An 18,937-nucleotide genomic window follows, 5' to 3' on the forward strand; every position below is an offset into this window, starting at 1 on the left:
TTTGCCAGCTTTCACTCCTGGCTTCAAACTTTATTAAAATAGTAAGTCTTTTACAGTTTTATTGACCAAAGTGATTAAAGAGCACACACACTCGCACAGTGCTTTTCATACTTCTCCTTTCTCACATGGGCTCTGGTGATTTGCCTGCAGCAGTTATATTACTTGTCTGTATTATGTGTTTAATTGCTTGGTATTTTTCTTTTCTTTTCTTAAAACAATCTTACACTTTTATCTTTCTTTGTAAAATCAGTCGCTCTTCTGCCAGTGGACCTGTCCATATTACTGATTGCTCAGATGCCGCCCATTTCATGAGAACAGCCTTGTAGCTAGATCGCGAAACCAGAGGTTGACTTATCGAGTTGATAACCACCTTCGTGGGAGCGCTTAGCCTGATTGCCAACAGCAGGATAAGAGAGGCCAGATAACGGAAAGATATCCCGAGTATGGTGAACTTGCTTCACAGTACACGTCCCTGGTCTGCAGCAATGTTTAGGCATGTGGTACTTGTTAAAGTAACATCAATATTAAATTCAATCCTTTAGGTTTCCCAGCTGTACTACATTGTAACAAGATTCTTAGTGTTTTTCACTTCACCTGTCAGTACTTTTAATGTTGTGGCTTATCAGATATCCTCTGCACCTGCAAAGATGTTTGATTCTGATTAGCAGACCTGTCAGTGTCACCCTGATCTAATAATGTCAAGCACAGCAGAATTGTGAAGACACATTCAAAAATTTCCTCTGACTGTTTTAACTGATTGTCATATTTTTTTTAAACACAAGCTGACAGTTGAATATTAGGGGGTCATTCATGACTACACTGAGGCACATAGGGCTGTTTTCCTCTCGCAAAAAAGGCTTTTCAGGAAACCAAAATAGATTTTAATTAAATCCAAATTTAATCTCTCTGTAATATTATGTGGAAGAAAATGCGTGAGACATGATTGCATCTTAAGAAATAGTGATGCCAGTCACAAGTGGTAATAACCGCTGAGTTCCACTGTGTGGTGCTCAGTGACCACAGATTGACATATTTCTAGACATATTCTCCTGATTCCATGATCTTCATGTAGTCCACATACGAGGAGATGAGACCGACGCTGTCTTGACCCATCATTTCAAACCAAATTAACGCTTGATGAATTTCCCCTTTTTCTTATAACAAGCGCTCATCTTGGCCAGCGCTCAAATTTCACTTGACAGCATAGCTCCCACAACTCAAAATAATGAAGGCAGCCCATCTCCCCCTGTTAGATGAGGTGCATAAATACAGACACAGCTCATTAATAATTCTGTCACACAGGTAGGCTACTGAGAAAACGGCGACATACTTTACAGCTCAAGTCCCAAAACTCATCAGGTGCAAGGCCCACTTAAACATGTTTGCATGCTGGACCTGGAAAACAAAGAGGCATAAGTCCTTGGCACTCATTTTACTCATTTTTGCATATAAGAATCCTGCTTTTAATCATTCTCATGCACCTATCATGCATTACATATAACTTCTAACCTGCTTGTATGAGCATTCACTACATAATCATATATATTCAGATATAAAAACGGTTCCTGCTTTTATGCAGTCATTAGTTTTGTAACTTAACTACTTCTTGCATTTCCACCAAGGCTACAGGCTAATAAGAATGTGTAAACAAGCTACAAGGAGTAGTCAAGGTCAGGATTGCTCTTCAAACCAGCTGCTATCTATTGAAAACAGCCCCCCCCCCCCCCCCCCCCCCCCCCACACACACACACACACACACACATACACACACACACGTGTAAAAAGGCGTTTGTCAATTTTTCCTTGGAGACACAGCAAAAACATCTCAGCGTTATGCTTCCACCCCCTCAGCAGATGGAATAGATGTTTGGTCATCCTGTCAGCTTAGAGCAGTGTGCAACTATTAATGAGCATGTCTTTGGTTCCAGCAGCTGAACTCTTATCCAAAATGAGTTTCACTGAGCGAGGAAGCCGTTCAGTGTCTTAATCCAATCTACGGTGATTATGCAAAATATTCAGGACACTTTTAACAAAGAGGTCAATTCAGGTAGAAGTCATTATCCCGTACTGATTTCCTTAATTAAATCCACACCAGTCACAAAGGAGGAGACACTGATAAAGGAAAAGAAGCTGAGTTTGAGCAAAGCTTTAAGATAAGTAAGGCTGTGCAAAAAGGGTTCAAATATACCAGACGGAAGTACCAGGTGTTTTGGCTAATCACTGTATATTCAATTAGACAAATGTTTGTGAATGAATCTTTTGTTGGGAACAAATCCGAGCTCTCTCAGCTGCTCAATAATCCTTCTAGCTGCTCCCCTTAAAATAGCACAGGGTTCAGGTCTGAGAAGGCCAAGTGGCCAATTTTGTTATGCACCACTGCTCTGAACAATGCTCCAAGTACCTTGAATGGTTATGGCCTGACTGTAAACTGTGGCTGGATGGTGTCAGAGGTTACTCCTGGCTGCAGCCGATGCTAAATATTGAGTGGAATGAACTTGAGGTAGTTAACCACCATCATGCTTGGTGTGACCTTTACTGGACAGTGGAGCCCAAGGCTGGGTCCCGTCCTCCAGCTGTGAGTAAGAATTCCACACTAACAACTGGATGCCATGAGTCACGAGCCCTCAGCTTTGCAATGTAATTAGGATGAAGGAATAACGAAGGGTGGAAGCAAACTACTGTGAGAGAGCGAGGACATGGAGGGAGAATAAATGCTAAGTCAAATAAGGAAATGTGAGAGGAGAAGTAAACACATGAGAGAGCAAGATATTGCTTGGGGCAAGGTTCTGGGCTGTTTTTTAATGTTATTTTGTTTATACTGTCCATCTTCATTCAGGGGGCAAAGTCGCCAGTGAGTCTGTCAGTGTGATTTTTAATTCATGCACTAAGCAGGGGGAGTCAGAGGGGTCATGCTGCAAAGTCCTGTGAGCACAGGACCACAGCAACCCTCCAGGGTTGCAGTAATTATCACTGCATGTATAATCACAAGTCGTGAACCATTACTCACGCAATACGTCACCTTTTTGTCGCCTGAATTACTCTTTTGTCATTCAGCCTGAGGTGCACATTGACAATTACTGCATGAATTAAGAAACAGACATGACTGACTGGATCAATTATTATGAAGTGTTAAAGGGCAGGTTTTCCATTCCTGGGGTCTGTGTCACATCTGTTATGGGAAGCTGTCTGTCTAGCTGATGCTCTGTGTAAAGGTTGCACTGCAGTGGTCTCTGTCAGCAAGACCTGCTGCAAAGGCACACCTTTCTTATTCAAGTATTATCTCTCAGCGTGCACAAGAAGAGCATCTGTAAGAACACTAATCCTATTGCACATTGCTAAAACTCTTATAGATATCCGAGAGCATCCGAGAGCAGACTCTTTAGTCAATGTCTTTATTCAAAACTTGTTATCTAATCCTTACCAACTGCAAAATATTACTTCTTATTATGTAAAAGTCCAGCGTCCGATTTCAGCCAATGATCCGTTCATTCATGCCTATCCTGTCTGCATCAGCATGCCCTAAATGTGAACCCAAATTCAACAGCATACAGGCATTTTTGATTATGCAGAGGAAACAATTACCCAACAGTGCTCGTTTTCTTCTTCGGTCCGAAGCTACTCCCCCTTGCTGTCTTCCCTCTCTTGTTCTCTGCAAATTGATGTAATATTAATGAACACATCCAGGATGCTTGTTAGGCTTGAAGTTAATCCTGTTTCTCACTGTCCACATTTCCCATCTCAGAATGAACACACACAGGTTTATTTACTAACTGCTATAAACAATTTTTTTTTTTTTAAGTACAGATGCTTCAGAGAATCACAGCGAAAGGAAGAAGTGCAGACTCTAAGGTGGCTGGTTGGTCAACTGGAAGATATTAAGATAGAAATACACACTGATGTGCCTTCTACTGACTCATGTCAACATCAGTGCTATACTTCGGAGCCTCTCATGACTAGTGGTCAGTGGAGTGTTTCTCCAATGCTTGTGTTTTGTTGACACTCAGTTTCTTATTGTCAGTCTTCTTCAAGTGGTAGCCTTTTACTTTACCACAAACCTGACTTACTATCATGCATTATTATTACAATTTTTTACATAAACTATGCATAATCAAATGTGTTATAAAGTAATAAACATACAATTGATGTGTTGTTTTTCTCTGTTTTTCTACATGTTCAGTTTTTAGTATTTCTTTGCAAATAACAAAGCCTAGCATCACCCATGTCAACGTGGACCAAAATATGGTCTTCTGATCTGCTTTAAGGTTTGATGCGTCGTGCATTCAAAGATGCTGTTCTGCATAACTTGGTTGTAACAAATATTTGAGTTACTGTTGCCTTTCCATCAACCTTTCTGACCATTATCCCCTTACTCCTGGCAACAACAAGGCATTTTTGCCCAGAACCCCAGCTCACTGGATATTTTCTCTTTTTTTTGGAACATTCTCTGTAAGCGCTAGAAATGGTTGTGTGGGAAAATCCCAGTAGATCAGCAGTTTCTGAAATACCCACATCAGCCTATTTGACACCAACAACCTGGAGACACCTTTCTTCCCCATTCTGATGCTTCAGGTTTGAAGTTGAACCATGTCTACATGCCTAAATGCACTGAGTTGCTGCCGTGTAATCGGCTTATTAGATATTTCCATTAACAAGCAGTTGAACACGTGTTCCTAATGAAGTCAGTGTGTGTGCATGTGTGTGCATATACATGTACACATTCATTGATGACCAGTGTTGGTCTTTGTGTAAATACCATTTGTAGGTAATTTGACATTTACAACTTTTTTAAAATATAATTTTTGTTACATTTGCCAGTTTTGCAATCACCTAATAGCTGAGCACATAGTGCATTTTTCATTTTACTTGTGTTGAGGAAGCAGTGCTCTTTATTTTGCTCAAGAGCACTTTAACAAATGGGGTGTGGAATGAAACCCGAATACAAAACTTACCAACACACCACTGCCCACCAACACTATAATTTTTAAATAATATACTACCTGAACTGGCCAGTTGATCTGTGCTATAGGTGAAGACAGTGACATACACACCATAACTAGAAGTGTTAAAACTAGCCTGGTTTCTAACTTGTACATATGTCAATAAGCACCTGCCTCCCCCATGCACACACGCACACACATTTGCCCACACACAAATACTCGCACACAGCTTGCTGAAGCCCACTGAGCCCCATGCTCTGACTCTGATTCACAGCTCAGTGTTTCTCTGCCTTCTGAACCCAGATTTCTAATCAGAGAATTAGCTGCAGTTTCCTCTGCCAAAATCCACACAGTAATCCATCTCACTTTGTCCACACTGTGGCTCATGCCCCACTAAAGCATTTGTCAGTCTGTATGAACTAGGGAAAGGGATGGAGAAGGGGGACAAACCGATAGATAGAAAGAGATCCTGGCAGGTGGGGGGAAATGTGATTTCCTCGTTTCTTGGGTGGCTTTATTAGAGCCTATTACGTGCACAGTTACAAACTTTAAATTTATCCAGTGTTCCTCTTATATTCTGACTGCATTCCAGCTTGGATAAACCCTGAGCCTGGCCATGCTGTTGATGTTATGTGAAATGCTTTTGTCGAGCGCTGGGTCAGGCTCTCGGTGCGTGATTAATGAGAGAGGAGACGAATGACGAGGGTGCATTCTAATCACATACAAGGACAAGGAAAAATACAGAAAGGAAGACAGAGCGGGGCTAAGAGAAGCAAGAGATAGAAATAGATTTTATATTGATATTACAGTTTCTGTTAAGTGGGTTTGCTCACATTAAAACCTTTTACTGAAAGAGGCTCAAATGAATGCTTTCCATCTACAGGCACACACAGCCCTCACATATTAACACATGCACACATGCTCAGATGCACTGAATATTCTTACAGCCTCAGAAGCAAACACAGAGAGATGAAGGATACAGGGAATGCCTTATGGGGTTTGATTTGGCAAGACTCAGTCCAGTGGATCAGGAGAAATTGGCCCATCTCATTGCATACTGCAATACCCAAAGGGCCTCTCACTCATGACTGTTCATGCTTCTAAACCTGGCTCTCAAAATAAAGTTACTGAACTGTGCAGTTATTGTAGACATAGCTGGAATTATCTATGCAAATTTCAAAGCAAGACTGAGCCCTGAATGCTAATGGTGAGTGATGGAAAGAATTACAGCAGCCAGGTGGGTAAGATACAGGAGGATTGGTTTGGATAGACATTAAAGAAAACTAACAACAACAACATAAAACCCCCACTGGATTTTCACCTACAGCGATAAGCCTGTGGTATTCAGTGCATTCAAGGAGTCACATACATTTTGTGTAAAAGTGTTGAAATGTGCTTTTTAAATTCATCTGATTCATTTTTGTCTATGTGAGTTAAATAGTTATTTTTTTTACAGCTTGCCAGCTTTGACTCTCTCTGGTAGACAATGACTCAAGAGAAAAACAATTTTAATGCAAAATCTAACAAAGTCATTTTAAGTCACAGTGCACTGAGGTGGTTCTAATAAGGTCAGAATCTCAGTCAGACTGTATTCAATCAGCTTAAAGGCATGTGCTGTGTGATGACTGAGTGTAAATAGGAAAAGCAACACTAACCACGCTGGCTCTTTGGTGACACTGTATAGGTGTGCGCACATGATTACAGCGACAATGCTAACATGCTAATGTTTAGAAGGTACACTGTTGATTGTTTTCCCCGTGTTTATTTAGCATTTAATCATGTCTATTTGCCTGTTAACATCAAACAATATGTTAAATGCTATGTCAATATTTGCTAATCAACACTAAACACAACCTGCAGTAACAACACTCCAAAAGAGCTAAAAGAAAATCATATTAAAATTTTCCAATTTAGTAAATTCTGAAAATATGAAATTAGATCCATCTTCAGTCTGTTGTAGCTTAGCCATATCATATTGCCCACAATAATACCTGTATACATTTTTATTTGATATCAAAACCTTTCCTAATGTCCAGAACAATAATACAAACCCAGACGTGAGCAAGAGCCGCACATCAACCTCCAATGACGAGTTAGTACGTAAAAAGGGAGCTACTTACAAGAAAGTGCTTTCCAAAATATATGCAAAGAATGCTCCTGCTAAATGTGAAAACAATGTGGTTCACCGCTTTAGGCAAAAATACACCATCGAGTATAACCGGGCTATGAAGGCTCGTAAGGAAAAGATACTAGCAGCTGCTGATGTGCAATCCAAAAATAAATAAATGACTCAACTGAGCATGGCTGGAGCAAACAGTACATGGAAATTACTGATGTGGTTAACCAGCTGCTTAAAGCCCTGCTTTAAGCAGCTTTTGCTGTGTGACAATATTGTACAGACTGCCGAACCTACAGCTTGAAGCCAATAATAATAACTTTAGCTGTTAATTATTGTTAATGTTAAGTAGTTATGTTATACTTTAAGTAAGTTTTAACTTTTTTTATTTCAAAGAACAAAAAATACTTTTAGGTCTCCATGTTCACTGCTGTGTAGCAATGCTGACCTCACCACAACGGGAATACTGTGTATTTGTTTTTTGGTTTTTTTTGTAGATTGGAATTATTAATAATTTGCATTTGCAATTTTCAGATTGGACCCTTTGGTAAGCCACTTCTCACCATTGCATTCATTCATCAATGTTATTCATATACACACTATGAGTACAAAATCTAATGGCATTTTTTTTGTACGTTTGGTTTGTTTGGACTAATTTTTCCACCTTTAATCTACTGAGCTATTATATCATTTATTTTAATCCACATATGTTTCAATAGTTTTGGGAAGATAACAAAAATGTTAGCTGGTGGACTCTTTCAAACATAATGAAGGAGGGCATTATGAAGCTGAAAAAGAAATAAAGATAGTATTTGATTTATATTTGTTTTAAGTGTCGGCATTATTCTGTCCTGCCTCAAAGTGGATTTTAATAGATTTATTTCTAAATGTGTCTAACAGCCAGATTTAAAGGTTTTAAATTAAAGATGGTTTTGATGCTTTCCGTCCTTAATGTCAGATGACCATGAACTCGTCTCACAGCAGTCTTGAGCTTTGATTAAAATAAACTGCAAAACGCATTTAGAATTAGTCCCCTGTAGGTGAACTCCAAATATTCAAAAATAACATCACCTGTATTTGTCTGCTCATTTACATATAAGAGTGAAAAATATATTACACATCATAATTAACCCAGGAAAAAAAACAACACACAGCTCTAGTAAGTGTATTTGTAGCCTTACTTTAAGCACGACTCCCTGCACATTCTCCTTCCACCTGTCCCTCCTCACTCTTCTCCCCACTATAGTTTACTCTCTGTGTCCGGTGCTGCTTGCTATGCATCATGTTGGCCCAAAATGACGATTGATTGCAGTGCCACTGCTTTTGTAATCCGCTTAGGATGGATTTTGCATCTAAATCACTTTATTATTTATGTGCCTAACTCTTGCCAATGCCATTTGGAGGCGGTATGATTGGTGATCCATCAAACATTATCCTTCACTGTGGTCATTAATATTGTAATGGGATGGACCTTCAACATGAAACTTCCAGGTGGAATGTGGATCTCTTCAGGGAGGGTCAGGCTACTTAAAACAGGAGTCAACAGAAGAAAGATTATCAGGTGTGCTCGCTACCAGGCAGACTCTCCAGAGATGTTGTTAGCTTGCCCTCTCTATGCTATCTACCGCTCTCCTCCATTCCGCTGCTCCCAGTTCACACAGCAGCTTGTATCTTCATACATGGCCTGTCTTAGAAAAATATAGGATGTTATTCTTTCATTGTCCTTTTCCATCAGAGCTTCAATCACCACCTGCCAATCACACACGTCTGCTGCTTCCAGGCACACGCTCCAACTCACTGTGCCACGTCAGGACACAGTTGAAACAACCACCTCTGTAGATGAGAAAAACAAGAAATGATAGATATTCATCTTACTACATAAAGGCCAAGTGTGATATGCATTGCAAACATTTGATGTGAATACTTCAAAGGAGTCTTATATAATCAACTTTTTATGAAATCTCTGAAAAGTTTCAAAAACCCAAGTTTGATGTTAACTCTCTGCAAGTCATGCTACTGAATATTAAGGTAGCATACAAGTTTTTTTCAGTGTACCATATTAAATCTCAGCACCAAAATGATGCGGAGGTTCAGGGCATGCTTGAAACAGCTGAGGACAAAACATCTGTCTTTCGTTGTCTCCATGGCAGCCCCCTGAGCCCAGTGAAGAGTGAGGCCATACAGATAAAGCTGATATCTCTCAATGGGTGAAGAAGGCAACTGCTCAGATGCATTTGAGGTTCATGGATGCCAGCAATCATCATGTCACTGAGTCAAAAGAAATTCCTCCAGTCAGCTTTTAGCCAGAGGGCACAGAAGGCACAACAAGTGAGATGATGAGACATTTGTACTTGATGTTCCTCATTCCACACAGAGCAGCTGACCTCAGATTACTCTAAATACTTGTATGGTTGTCCTATAAGGAATTTTAACATCATTGTGGAGACATTATAGTTAGTATTGCATTTATAAGAGCTTGCATATTTCAGAGGAGTGAGAAATACAGGGTCCATGCAATTTTGTAATTTTAAACAAAAGTCAAATCCTTCTGTTGCGCATTCAACAGAAGAAATGTCCTTTTGTACTGTAAAAGGGCTTACTAATACTGAGAAGTGTCCCGCAGTTATTTGGAGTGGTACGGTTTCTGTGTTAGCAAATTTACTGTTTTGTTGCTTTCAGTAAAAGCTACTGCACTCTACCATTCCCAGCACCAGTCAGAAAAAAGGTCCAGCTAGCAGCTGGCTTGGTAAAAACCAAACAGAAAGTTAAAAGGGGGTGAATATTATACATAGATTTGAAAAACAAAAAGAAGCATGACTTACTGTGTAATAACATAAAATAAAACAAAAAACAAAAACAGAAAAAGTAATAAAACAGAAATTTTGTTTCGTAAAATAATTAATAAATAATTAATTATTTATTATTCTGTCACCATAATGAAACAGAAATCTTCAGTTCGGTGAAAAAGCAGACTGAAGCAGCCAGGTATCAAACTATCAACTTTCCAGTTAGGAGGTGCCTTCTCTACTTCCCGAGTGCCACCTGGTATTCCCAGGTGGTCCCCCATACAAGTACTAAGCAGGCCCATACCTGCTTAACTTCCAAGATCAGATGAAATCAGACGGGACTGGGTGAATCAGGATGGTAGGACTATGAACTGTTTTGACAGTTTACTAATACTTGCAGATGTTATATACTCATTTAAAAAATTATAAAAATTGGTGCCCTAAGTAGACGAGTTTAAGTATCTTGGTATCTGGTTCATAAGTGAGGAGAGAGGGGAGAGGGGAGGGGGAGATTGACAGACAGATTGGGGCTGCGGCTGTGGTGATGTGGACGCTGCACCAGTCTGTTGTGGTGAAGAGAGAACTGAGCATGAACACAAAACTGCAGCGTTACCAGTCGATCTACGTCATTACCCTCACCTATGGTCACAAGATTTGGGTAGTGACTGAAAGAACAGGCTCACACATACAAGTGATGGAAATGAGCTTCTTCGAACTGTGGAAGCCCTCTCCCTTAGAGATAGGATGAGGAGTGCTGTTATTCAGGAGGGGTGCAGAGTACAGACACTACGCTTCAACACTGAAAGGAGCCAGTTGAGGTGACTTGGGCATCTGACTAGGATACTTCCCGGGTGCCTCTTGGGTGAGGTCCTGGTAGGAGGAGGCCCCAGGGCAGACCCAGGACATGCTGCAGAAAATATAACACCCCCCATCCCCCGATAAGCTGGAGGACATGGATGGGGAGCAGGAGGTCTGGGTTTCTCTGCTTGGGCTGCTGCCCCCATGACATAGGGGACATGACAGTTTTAAAATCATTTTATTTTATTTATTAAGGAAAAGAGTCATCCATACCTACCTGGCCCTATAAGAAAAAGTAATTGCCTCCTAAACCTAACAACTGGTTGTACCACCCTTGACAGCAAGAACTACAATCAAACGAGTCTTTCACATGGAGGTGGAGAAATTTTGGCCCACTCTTCTTTGCAGAATTGTTTTAATTTAGACACATTGAAGAGTATTCAATCATGAATGGCCTGTTTAAAATCACATCAAATCATCTCAATCAGATTTAAGTCCAGGCTTTTACTAGGTCACTCTGGAACCTTTATTTATTTATGAGCCAGAGGTGGACGTGCTGGTGTGTTTCAGATCATGGTCCTGTTGATAACCCCAGTGTACTTGAGCTTCAGGGCATGAACTGATGGGTTGACATTCTACCTTAAGGAGTTTCTGACAGATCATCAATTATATCAAATCATCCAGGTCCTGAAGCAGCAAAGCAGCCCAAGACCATCACACTTTTTTTTTTTTTTTTTGACATGTAACGAGATTCAAACCTTCCAAAATGGTCAACTTTTGTCTTGTCAGTCTACAGAATTTTTCTTGGGGATCATCAAGATGTTTTTGGGCAAATGTGAGATGAGCCTTTGTGTTCTTTTTGGTCAGCAGTGGGTTTTGCCTTGGAACTCTCCTATGGATGCCATTTTTGGCCAGTCTTCTTATTGTTGAATCATGAACTCTGACCTTAACTGAGGCAAGTGAGGCCTGTAGGTCTTTAGATGTTGTTCTGGGTTCTTTTGGTAGCTTCTGGATGAGTTGTTGATTCACTCTTGCAGTAATGTTGGAAGGTCGGCCACTCCTGTGAAAGTTCACCACTGTTCCCAGTTTTCTTCATTTGTGGATAATGGCTCTCACCATGGTTTGCTGGAGTCCTAAAGCCTTAGAAATAGCCTTGTAACCCCTTACAGACTGATAGATGCCAGTGTCTGTGTTACTCGGCTGTCTCTTTAGATTGTGGCATGATGTGTTTCTTTTTGATACCTTTTAGCCCACTTCACTTTGTCAGACAGGTTTTGTTTAATTTCTTGATTTGCCAGGTCTGGCAGTAAGCAGACCTGAGTGTGGCTACCAAAATTGAACTCAGCTGTCTGAAAAATTTAGTTAATCACAGTTAATTATGATTTAACAAGGGGGTCAATTACTTTTTCTCATAGTGTAGGTTTGGATAGCTTTTTTCCCCATAATAATCATTTAATGATCTGAAACAAGAAAGTGTGACAAACATGCACAAAAATAAGAAAACGGGAAAGGAGAAAATACCTTTTCACAGCACTATATATTTTTCTACTTTTGAGATTGGCGTGAGAGTTCCAACATTGCATGTTTGATGTCAAATCAAATGTCCTTTGCCTTGATTACTGCCAACACTGTGGCAGGGGAGGTTTCTTTACTTTCTAGTGTGTACTGGGACATTTTTTCAATGTTTCACCATCTTGGTAGGAGAGACAACAGAGGAACAGAGTCCTCATGTCTGATCTGATGCTATATTAAACATCTGCGCTTGTGTGAAATGAGAAATTTCTTCATGCTCGTAACTCTGAATTGCAAAGAGATACAGCACTCCACTCAAAATAGCATCACACGTACTATTATTTGGTAATGATTGCTGTGCTCAGAATCCTAGATACGATCTCATGAACTCCTACTCGTATTTGATAGAGTAATGGAGCATCCATTTTTCATTCTGCAGGCAAGGGGAGGATGGTGCTGCCAAGTGTGTGATTTTAGAATATTTGCATTTGTTCGTCAGTGGTTTTTCAACTCCACACACACACACACACACACACACACACTCACACACACACACACACACACACACACACACACACACACACACACACACACACACACTCATACATATAGCACACATATAGTGACAGTCTCATCTTCAGTCGTTGCACTGATACACAAGTGACCTCTGACACTTGTGTATCAGTGAGCACACAGATTAGTCATCACCCTGGGCCTGAGCAATTGAAGTGGATCTGTGCAGTCAAAGTATGATGTGATTATTCCACTGACCTCTTCCAGTGACAACTCTCGCTTTAATATGATGTTTTTCAAATGTTCCTCTCCATCTAGACAAAGATTTGTTGATTCTTCTTGCGTGGGAGGTCGATGATCACAACAACAATGTCAACAGTGGTTTAAACTGCAACACATATGAATGCTGGTCCTTCAGTAACAGAGCAATGTTAGCATACCTATGAAACTGCTGTGCAATCAACTTGACGGTAATAACACTTTAATGAAATGTTTTTGAATAGGAAGCCAGATGCTTTGTGGAGGTCACCCTTCAACACGAAATCATTACGGGGCTGATTCATTTCTCTGCCATGTTAATATAAAAAGCATCAGCTTTGCAGGATGAGACGGAGGGTGTTCTAAATTGTCAATTAAAGAGCTATCTTCCAGTCTTACTTGCGCCACATGACTTGAGAGATTGACTGATAGCAGTGAAAGCAGGATTGTCTTGCTTCGAGGTCGGTGTAAAATGATCTCTGTAGTAACGAAAATACTTTCATTTCTATTTGTTTTCTCAACCAAAAACAAGCAATCACACATGAGAAAGAGTCACCTGTTCAGCATTAAAGTCACAAATGAATCAGTAAAACTTATACTATGGTTTCAGTGGAGTGCTCGTACATGGTTTTGGCTCTGTCTGGTGATCAACCTGCTTGTGAATGCTCTTAACGACAGACAAGTTTTTCTGCTTATTCGCTGATTGCAACATCCATAACATTAGATATCAAACTAATGAACATCCTCAAGAGCAAAAACACATTAGCTCCCATTAACCAGTCAAAGAGAGATGATCACTTGCTACTGATGTTTTGCCTTGATAGAGAAATTGTACAATTCCAAAAAATCTAATTTTTTTTTTTTTAGAAAGCGCCAATCACGCAATCAGTTTTCAAGAGGAATATCTTATTTGTTAAGTGTGCAGAGGAAATATCCAATAATTGGCAAAACAGAAATGCTTTTGTGAACAGTTCAATGTCTTAACAAGATAAAAGCAACTCAAAGAACCACATAAATGGTCTTTTATAAGACAGTGGGAAAGCCAAGTTAGACTGCTGGTGTCAGAGTACTGGTGTTTAGGTAGATATATGCTGCGTAAAAAGGAGGCAGATCAATAGTTTGTCTGCTTGGTGTGGAAGAGACACAACAACTTTTAAATAAGCTCTGCATTTTCTTTCATTAAATATTACCTTTTCGTTCTGCAAAAAAAAAAGATTCAAAAGACTATCTTCAAGTCCAAGCTGGCAATCAAGTGGCGTTGTTCTCTACTCTAAGGTCACAGAAAACGCATGAAGGAACCAAAAGTTCTAGCCATCATTATCATCAACATCGTGTTGCATCGTAAAGACACAAGGCTTCAAGGTAACTGAAGTAATCATCTCAGGTCTACTTTAATATGCATTCCCGTGTCTACCTGTAGGCTTTGTGTCTATGTTCCTTTATGGATTGAGTTATTATCATACTTCTTCAATCTTTAGGGAACTTCGTGTTTCTTTGTAATGAAATAAGAGCCTAGATGGTAAGTATCTCTTTTTTTTAGGAAGAAGAGGCTTTCGCCTGGCAACCCTTCCAAACCCTTCACATTTGACTTTAGAATACTTTGGCATACAGAGGAGCTCATGATCAACTGGCTGCAAAACAAGCCCAAATCTGTCATGGTCCTGGGTCTTCTGCCCAGTGTTTTGTGTTTTTTTTTTTTTTTTTTGGTGTTTCAAGTTCTGTTATTGTTAAATATCTTCATTTTGGTTCTTAGATTGGTAACGGTTTAGATTCTTCACCTTTGCATCTTTCTGCTTAGTTTGTTCTTAGTTCTGGCCATTTTGAATTTTATATTCCAGCTTATTTCTCTTCATGATTTTATTCTGTCTTCCTTTCTAATTTCTGATTATAGTTAATTCTTTGAGTTTGTTTTCCTGCCTTCCTGTGTTCTCTGCCAAGTCTGCCTTCTTTTCCCATGTTTAGCTACTTCTTGATTTATTTTGCTAGTCTTGTGTCTTCTGTGCATTGTGTTCAGTTTTGGTTTCCCATGTCTCATTAGTTAGATTCTGTTCACCTGTGTTATTTTCCCCAACTGTGTCATCTTTCCATAATTAACTCGTGTGTATTTAAGTCCCCTCTCTTGTACTGTGTGCTCCCCATCCTGTATTTTCCTTTGGTCACCGAGGTTTTGCATTTCTGGCTCCAGCCCAGCCTTGTTTTGTATTCTGTTGTTTTGTTTGTTTGTTTTTTTCCCTGTGGATTACAGCAATAAAGCTGACTTTAAATTTACTCCCTGTCCTCTGAGTCCCTGTCCTTCCATCACCATGCTTGACAATTTGAATAAGGTGTTTGTGATGGCATACTGTGTTTGGTTTTTGCCAAACATGGTGCTGCAACATTATAGACACATAGCTCCACTTTGTCCAAAGGACATTGTTCAAGAAGTGGTTAGGTCAGTCGCACCTTTGCAAACCTAGGCCATGCTGCCATCTTCTTTTTAGAGAGAAGAGGCAACTCTTTCAAACAAATATTTGTTCAGTCTTGTTTTAACTGTACTTTCATGAATGTCAACATGCTGACTGAGTCCTTCAGAGTCTGAACTGTAGCTCTCGAGTTTTGTGTAGTTTTTCTGAGCATTCTGACCTTTGGGGTGAATTTGCTAGGATGTCCACTCCTGGGAAGATTCCACTGGGAATAATCTTCCTCATTGTAGTATGGTGGATGTCAGATTGTTTGGAAATGGTCTTACTGTATATCCCTTGCCAGATTGACAAGCAACAATTCTTTCTTTAAAGATGCAGTCAGTAGAGAACTCGTAGGCAAGCATGTGCAGTGGAGGCAAATTTTAATTCCTGTTTGCACCTTTGAAATCAAGATATGAAGGATCATACCGATGTTTTATCATCTGAGAAGGGGTTCCCTTCACCAGAGAAGCAAAAATGTGAAGAAAAGAGACAGTGCTAATGGCATCTGAATAAAACCTCATCTTCTTCCTCCTCATCTCAACCCTCATCTCCTGAACTGAAGTCAAGGCTCTAACACATGAAAACATTCATAAATATGCTTATTTATTCCTGATATTGTTGCAATTACTTATTGTCAGCAGATTACACATGTGACCCACACATCTCTGGTCAGCTGACAACGAACTGGCTAAGCAGCTGGTTATAAATTAATATTATGCCAACTAATGCTAGGTTTGAGTATCTTACAAATCACTTTCCCTGTTTGATTACATTTTCACATCACATGAGAAGTTTTTTTTCCTATGTGTCAAAGTACAATAAAGTTACATCCGTTTCAAAGAACATTTGGCTAACACTGGCTAACAGAGACTAGCAGCAGCTAACAGAGGGAAAAACAGCAGCTCTTACCAACAGAAAAGTTCAGAATATCCCAAAACAACTAACATCAGTATCGATGTCATCAAACAGAAGTGAGCCTCACTTACTCATGGACTCATGTTGGACTCCTTTGACAAAGTTTTACAGCCTCCTCCATAAAAAATAGCTGTGGATGCTTCTCACTCGGCATTGACAGCTGAGGTAAATCGTGGCTAGACATGACTGTTTTAGGTAGACCTTAGATTTCATGTTTTTGATCTCTCTTGTCTGACAAAACATGTTTGTTCTATAGCAGATCTCAGCTGACTGCAATCTGCAATCTACTGACATCTACCTGTGGAAATCTTACACAGTGTAACTTTAAGATCATTGCTGATGTCCTTCCTCCTTTGTGGCTTTGTGTTAACACACACCTGACCAGCAAACCTCTTGATTAGTTATCAATTGCATTTGATTAGTAGCACCTGGGTTCAACTTGCCCTCTTTAAGACTCCTATTTCATTTTTCACACACATTGCTTCTGCATTTGGCTTGATTTTTGTTAAATAAATGACATAGAGTAATATGTCATGTTTTGTTATTCAACTGAGATTGCATTTACTTGCTTTTAAGATGTGATAAGGACCAGGTGGTTTTAGTAAATTTTAATACATAAAACCTTATAACTGAAAGAGGCTGTGCTTTCTTTTTACTAGTACTGTATTATGACTAACACTTAGCAAAACTAACACATTACACTGACTGCAGAGCACAGGTAAACTAGTTTAAACACCAAATTTGTTGCAAAGAGTTTAATCAAAAGGTCTCCTGTTCTCCTGCCTGCAAACGGAGCATTATCTGGTCATGATCATTTTAAAATGATGTTCGATAGCAGTAGTGTCTAGGAATGTGCTCTGCTGTATCTTTGCAATTCATGTCTAGGCGTCACAGAGATGTTTTATCAAGATAAAACGCCAGACAATGCCCTTCAGAGACTAAACTAATTTTACATTCAAACTTAAATGGTAGCTTTGTTTGCTTCTGGAGTGAAGACACACAAAATTGTATAACCAGGATTTTTAAGTGTTTTTCAAATTTTCCTCCAAATTGTCTTGAAAGTTAACTTTTGCCTCACGTTTTCCAGTCGCTTAAATATTTTCCCCTGATAGACAGGAACAAGACAATTTAGAATATGAAAACTTTTCACACTCAAACATCCACAAACAAACAATAACAAGATAGAAAAAAACAGTAAAAAGTACCCGCACAGTAGAAAACCAATGCTTGCACAGCATATTGGACTTGCATTCCATGCCACATAATAAATTCTATTCAACTCTAAATAATGTGTCACAAGAACTTTGACATACTTTCTGCAAGTTGATGCTTAGTAAATGTTAAAATCAAACTGTGCTTACATCCACTAGTGGATCAGTTAAATGATTCAGGAGGGATTTTCTCAAAAACAGCATGACAACAAACAGACATTTCAGCATTTAGAAGCCAAGAGAGGCTCTAAACTAAAAGTCTGAAAGATGCCCGAGGCATTTTTTGTTCCCGAGAGAGACAATCCATTCCTCCAGCAAAGATCAAGCTAAATGAAACATTTCTTATTTCAAGGGGAAAGTATTCGTGAAGTACAGTATATACTATGTCTCACATACCTGACAGCAAAGACGAAAAAAAGAAAAAAAAAGAAGCAAAGACTCACCAAGAGGCTGTCCAGCGATGATGCGGGCGTTTTCCCCTGCCACCGCTGCTCTGGCGTTCCTTTCGTTAATGTATTGTACAAAGGCGTACCCCTTGTGCACAGAGCAACCCACTATCTTGCCGTACTTAGCGAAGATAACCTCTATGTCGGTTTTCTTGACAATGGCTGTGTTGAGGTTGCCAATAAAGACTCTGGAGTTGAGGGAACGAGGGTCATTCTTGTTGGTCACGTTGCTGGTCTGAGTTTTACCAGTCATTCTCCTCCAGTTGCCCTCCTGGGACACAGACAGAGGGGGGGAGGGAGGGGAGGGGACGGGGATAGCTTTAGAGGGTGGACAGGCCAACTCCAGCCAATTCTGCTTTAAAAGAAAGTGTTTAATATTAATCTGTTAAATACAAAATAATGACACCATTAAATTGTTAAAAGAAAAAATCAGAAACTAATTCAGAGTTAATATAATACCTAATATTTTTAGAGAAGTACTTTCATGACTGTGGAGTTGTCATCATTTACCTACTTGCTGCTTAGAGAAATCAAAAACACTGCATGTTTTTGCTTTTCAGAGTTGTCTTTTTTTTTAAGAACAACAAAAAAAGAGGTGATGCACACAGACACAGGTGTCTGCAAATTAGTGCAAAGCCATGTACCTCAAATAACCAGTTAACAACTGACCTTAATGAAGATTCTTTATAGATCCAAAGTCTGAGCTAGTCTGAGCGTTAACACATTTAGCTAGTTATTGGATTAGGAATTGCAACAACACTACATTCAACTAATTCTGAATGAGTGAAGTCCACAAACAACTAAAATTTCTTCATCCCATGCATGTGCTTCTTACTTACCCGGCCACCTAGCTATACTGGTTTGTGACCTTGGCTAGTATGGCAGCATGGTATATTAAAGCTGTTTCTCAGACAGCATCTTTAAAGAGTAAAAAAACACAAACAGAGTCTCTCTGTGGTTCCTCCAGCAACTGACAGCATTGCTGTGAATGGATGTATTAC

At 39.6% G+C, this 18,937-nt stretch overlaps 1 protein-coding gene across 1 annotated transcript in view; it reads right to left on the bottom strand.

Moving 5' to 3' along the window:
• Positions 1-18,937, bottom strand: part of LOC115799541 (RALY RNA binding protein like) — a 120,332-nt gene that overhangs the window by 52,824 nt on the left and 48,571 nt on the right. Inside the window, exon 2 of the mRNA XM_030756762.1 lies at positions 17,934-18,207. Within this exon, the coding sequence (XP_030612622.1) occupies positions 17,934-18,207 (274 nt within the window). The remainder of the gene's footprint in view (positions 1-17,933; positions 18,208-18,937) is intronic.

Source organism: Archocentrus centrarchus, chromosome 20 (assembly GCF_007364275.1).
Source record: "Archocentrus centrarchus isolate MPI-CPG fArcCen1 chromosome 20, fArcCen1, whole genome shotgun sequence".
Lineage (NCBI taxonomy): Eukaryota > Metazoa > Chordata > Actinopteri > Cichliformes > Cichlidae > Archocentrus > Archocentrus centrarchus.